Source organism: Montipora capricornis, chromosome 14 (assembly GCF_036669925.1).
Source record: "Montipora capricornis isolate CH-2021 chromosome 14, ASM3666992v2, whole genome shotgun sequence".
Taxonomy (NCBI): Eukaryota; Metazoa; Cnidaria; class Anthozoa; order Scleractinia; family Acroporidae; genus Montipora; species Montipora capricornis.
The window spans coordinates 36150786-36155785 of NC_090896.1; the positions used below are offsets into that span (position 1 = coordinate 36150786).

Below are 5000 nucleotides of genomic sequence, written 5' to 3' on the forward strand. Positions count from 1 at the left end.
GTTCGATAAACAACCATTACTGTATTTTCAATGATATAAACCAACAAATGTGTACTTCGATGTACATTCGGCCGGTTTGTCCTAAAAATCATCAGGCAATTGAAATCAAGTTTTGCTTAATGACAAGGTTAAAAGGTGGTTATTTGTATGAGGTTTGTATAGAAATGACTCAACAACTCTAGCCTCGCTTGTAACAGTGAACATTCACAACTGCAAAAATAAAGCCAGATTTGTGAAAATCCTTATTCTGGTAATGTGCTGTAGAGTTCTTCAAATGTTTTGGAAAAGAGGGTCTTCAAGGCCTGTCGCTTGGGCTTCAATGTGGGTGTCAGAAGTTTGTTGCCCACTGTCCACATTTCTGGAGAAAGTGAAATGGCTCTGACCTGTGGAAATGAACATAAGACGGAGGAATTAAAGAACGATTTGAGCTCTGTGCCCCCATGGAAATTTAAGGAGTCTCAAACCAGTTTTACCACATTCCAAAAACTGTACTATTTGAAAGGACTGTATCTACCAACTGTTGTGACGTAATTGGTTACCATGAAAACAAAAAAGCCACATATTTTGTCTTTACAGGCCTATATCTCAAAAAAAGTATCCCCATTATCTATCGCTGAAAAGTGGTTAGCAGCCTAATTTCTGTAGCGGATTCAGATCCATCTTAACACTTTCCAGTTGTGAAGATGTCTACGAAATAATTTTCTCTAACTTTGCAGAGGGTTTTAGCTTGCTAATCACTTCTCAGCGATAAATAGTGGGTGTCATCGGTTTTGACTTTGGGATATAAACGTTTAAAGACAAAATATAGGGCGTTTTTAGATGGCTCTTTTGCTGCCGTGGTACCCTATTACGTAACATTAATGAGTGCGTCTTCTTATGCGATTCTTCGTGTTTCATTTGGTACAGTAACGTTGCCCTAAAGTGAAATAGTTCTGGAGAGATAATCCTTCAACTGAGGCATTCCCTCCAAATTGTTGAAACCAGTTTAAATGAAACGCCGAAAAAAAGCGAACTTTACTTCTTGTTTTCAAGTTCCGCACATCTTAAAAAAACCACAAGTACGACGAAGTACCTAGTGAATAAAGAAATAATGAACAGCCCATACTTGTTCAAATGATCGCAGTTTTTCCTTTTTGGCTTCTGCAGTCATCTGATCAAGAATTGCCTTTTTCAATTCCTGAAAATCAAAAATGTAATCATTTCACAGTTTATATTATGCGGTGAGACACTTTGTCTTCCAAAAAGCATCTTACGCCTCCGGCGGCCAGTTTCTCACCCCACCTAAACAAGTAAACAAATTTCTAGTTTCTAAAGAAACTGTGGTACTGCGTCGGTGGGATTGTGAAAGAGGAAAATTTGGTTTTATCAAGCGTGTTGATAAAGGTTGAATTAACACCGCAAACGACTTGGAAAGCTTTGCAAATCGTTTACGGTGGTAATTCAACCTTTATAAACACGTTTGATAAAACCAAAAAATCCACATAAACAAGCGTCGAGTCGTGCTTATGAGCCGACCAACTACCACCCTGCTAGCAGAACCTTTCTCTTGCTTGTTCGATTTGGCGTTCTCGAGAAAGGCTCTGCATGAATCGAGTAAGATCTTTATCTCGAATCCAAGCCTAATATGCCAGATCTCGCCGCCATCTTGGTTTTTCACTGTACAGCGGGCTCAATAATAACCATCGGTTTTATCACTAAACGGACGCTCACACTGGAAAAACCAGTTTAACGAGAGAAAACAAGATTGACCAGTCCAGAAGTTCGGGCTGCGGCGGCTTCAAAGAGTTGACGCGATTCAGGCAGAGCCTCCTTTTCTCCTCCTCAGTAAAGAAAAGACAAAAGGAGGCTCTGCTCGCAGGGTGACCAACTACCGATAAGATCTAAGTTTGCCAACAGCCGTCAATTTCTCGCCAATAAGGACCTTAAAAAGACGACACGTTCTTGCACTACGGACTGTAACCGGAGTTTTCTCTCCCAGAATTTCTTAAACTAATCGTCTATAATAATGAAAAGATACATAGAAATGCAAATACGGTAGTGTTAAGGACGTTCGCGCCAATTGTTTCTGCGCATCCTTACTGCGCACGCAAATGCACACGCCACGTCATACACGAGCGCGCGCGCTAAGTAATAAAATGAGAAATGATAGGGCAAAAGGCCATTGCTATAGCTTTGCCTGGATTTAACGGTCTTGGACGTTCGGTGACCCTATTTTTCTTTCCAGAAACGGATTTTATTTACAATTATCTCCACGTTGTCCAAAAATGAACACAAAATCAATGTGGGAAGTTAAAAAAATTTCAAGATTTCTGCTCACGGGACATAAATCCTGCCATCTTGCGGCTGCAAGGCGCGTGAAACTGTGGTCGCTAAATGCGAATTTGATCTTTAAGGAACCTCACCAGTTGACTAAATTCACTTAATAAGTCCACTTAAACAATATTTGGCAGAGAAGATTTCACTTCAAAGATTTAATTGCAATATATTTGGGTTTACAGACACTGGGCTTCTTCGCTAACGAAGCCCGATTTTGTCACATTTTGGGTTTTTTTCCGGGCATGTTCTCTCCAAAACGAAGTCGGTGACCCCCCAATATTTTTAGATTTCTGACATAAGTAACTCATCATCTTACAGTGGTAAAAGTTTCCGAAAAAAATCAATGTTGAAAAATTTTCGCGCGAACGTCCTTAAGTAAAGTTAAAGAGCTACTATAAACAAAAAATCAATTCTTGTTTTTCTTTGGATTTCAAAACTAAGTTAACTAAGCACTAAGTGACCCAAGTTTTAAGCCTTGACTGCACAAATTAACTGGAATTTTCATATTTAATGGTCTGCCATTACTAACTTTTAAACCTTGAGAGAGATGGATCGAGGAGAAAATGACGTCAAAGACTCACAGGTTTAAGAATGAGATGCGTGTGTATAGACTATATTCATAAATGGCGGTCACATTATAATTCTTTTGTCCAAGTGCAAATTAGCCTATCAAGCCTCATTTTCGAGCAAGAATTCTTTTCAATTCACTGTATGGTATCGAGGCTTGGTAGGCTAATTTGCACTTGGACAAAAGAATCATAAATTGACCTCCATTTACGAATAAGGTCTATGCGGCTGAATTAATATGCAGGACAGGAGTTAACTCGTGTTTCGCATATGCAGTATAATAAGTTGCATTTACACGCTGAATAGACGTTATTCACGATGGCCACCATGTTGGATTTGCTATTATCATGCAAATTAGCTACACACTTCAAAGGGGGCAAACAACACAAGTTCGAGTGGTTACAACGAACATCTTAGCCACACAGACGATTTGTTTCACTCTCATTGAACGTTTATTACCTACGCAGTAAAATTGAATGATTACACAAGGTAATTCGATGTTTTTTTTTTTGTGAAAAATGAGCACATAACGAAGTAGAAAGTCAAAATGTCACAGGCAATCAAAAGATGCAAAATTATTATAAAAGGTACTAAATTCTAAATTCTAAAATGTACTTTTAGTAATGTTATTTCAATATTTCGAGGAGCCGATTTTCCGCCATTTTCCTTTTTTCCAATGTTTGCCCCCCAGCACCATTTCACAAGGCTAATTTGCATGACAATTTGAAAACCAACATGGCGGCTATCGTGAATAAGGCCTATTAAGCAAGTGCGTAAATGACGTCAGTCTTCCCTAGATCCAACCCTCTGAGATTCAATCTAAGTAAACAGCCTTTGGATAAAAACTAAAGCTCCAAGTTTTGCCAGTCAGGTGTTTAGCAAACTCACCTCAAAATCTGAAGAAAAAAAAAAGTGATTTTTTGATCGTAGTAACACTTTAAGTAAGAAAACCGCTAACTTCCGTGGCTCAAAAAACAACTGGTGCTTTAATTAAGCTCCCTAATAACGAAATGAAAAGAGCACACAACGAAACACCATGCTTGCAGCCGATAGCTCCCCGTCGAAATAAAGTACTATAACGCAAAGTTTCCCATCAAATCATGGCAGTGTGGCCCAGTGGTTAGAGCGTTTGCCTTGAGATCCGGAGATCCCGGGTTCAAGACCCGCTCTGACCACTCGCTGAATTTGTTCCTGGTTCAACTTCCCAGATGCACTTGTAAATAGCCAACAGGTTTGCCTCCGGCCAGTTGCGATTCTTAACAGTTGTTGTTGTTGTGTTCTGTTGTTTCGTTGATTGTTTCATTGGCCCTGAAAAGCCCCTATGGGGAGCGGTCAATTAAGTATGTATTGTATTGTATTTATCACTAAAACGAATACCTCGTTGTTGCATAAGGAATTCATGTCTCCCTCTACACCATTCTTGTTCGCCCATTTTTTCACGACATATGGCTCTGGAACTACAATTGCCACGAGGGTGGACTAAGAGACAAACACACGTACAAAAAAATCAGAAAAAGATGCGTAATTGTCAATGCCATACTGGACTTGACCTAAGCAGTTTCACAAGAGGTTATTTTCACGGTAGAATATTCTGATAAAGCAACAACGAACCGACCTTTTTACCGTCTCCGTATACAAAAATTTGTTGAACCATGCTGCACTGAGTGTAAACGGATTCCACCTTCTCCGGCGCGATGTATTCACCCTGTCAAAATCAAGAAAACTTGAAAAGGATATCAAGGGTCACCAATATGCAAAAATAATTGTTGTTGTCTCAGTTGTTGTTTTGACACAAACAGCTTTTGCATAATAACATAACTACCAATCTATACCTATCGCATCAGCGTTGGTGGAATGTTGATATAACTAATGGTACCTTGTTGGCCTTGGCTAAGTCTTTACCTGTGACAGTTTGAAGAGATTCTTTTTGCGGTCGATTAACTTCAGTGTGCCATTCTGAAAACAAAACAAAAAAATCTTGGCATTTCAATGGACCCATACATAAAATATAGACCTGTCTCTTCACTCAATTAACAAAATGATGTCGTCTTTTTTTAAAGTTCAAAGTTTTCAAAGTTCAACCGCGCACCGGTGGCTCAGTTGGTTGAGCATCGGGC

The 5000-nt window shown here is 39.3% G+C and overlaps 1 protein-coding gene across 1 annotated transcript in view; it reads right to left on the bottom strand.

The window, feature by feature from the left end:
• LOC138033770 (long-chain-fatty-acid--CoA ligase 1-like) overlaps positions 1-5000 on the bottom strand; it is a 33159-nt gene that overhangs the window by 985 nt on the left and 27174 nt on the right. The window contains exons 20-24 of the mRNA XM_068881586.1: positions 4786-4839; positions 4499-4588; positions 4261-4362; positions 1106-1177; positions 1-383 (exon numbers count right to left, since the gene is read on the bottom strand). The exon at positions 1-383 is cut by the window's left edge and continues 985 nt beyond it. Of these exons, the coding sequence (XP_068737687.1) occupies positions 243-383; positions 1106-1177; positions 4261-4362; positions 4499-4588; positions 4786-4839 (459 nt within the window). The 3' untranslated portion in view covers positions 1-242. The remainder of the gene's footprint in view (positions 384-1105; positions 1178-4260; positions 4363-4498; positions 4589-4785; positions 4840-5000) is intronic.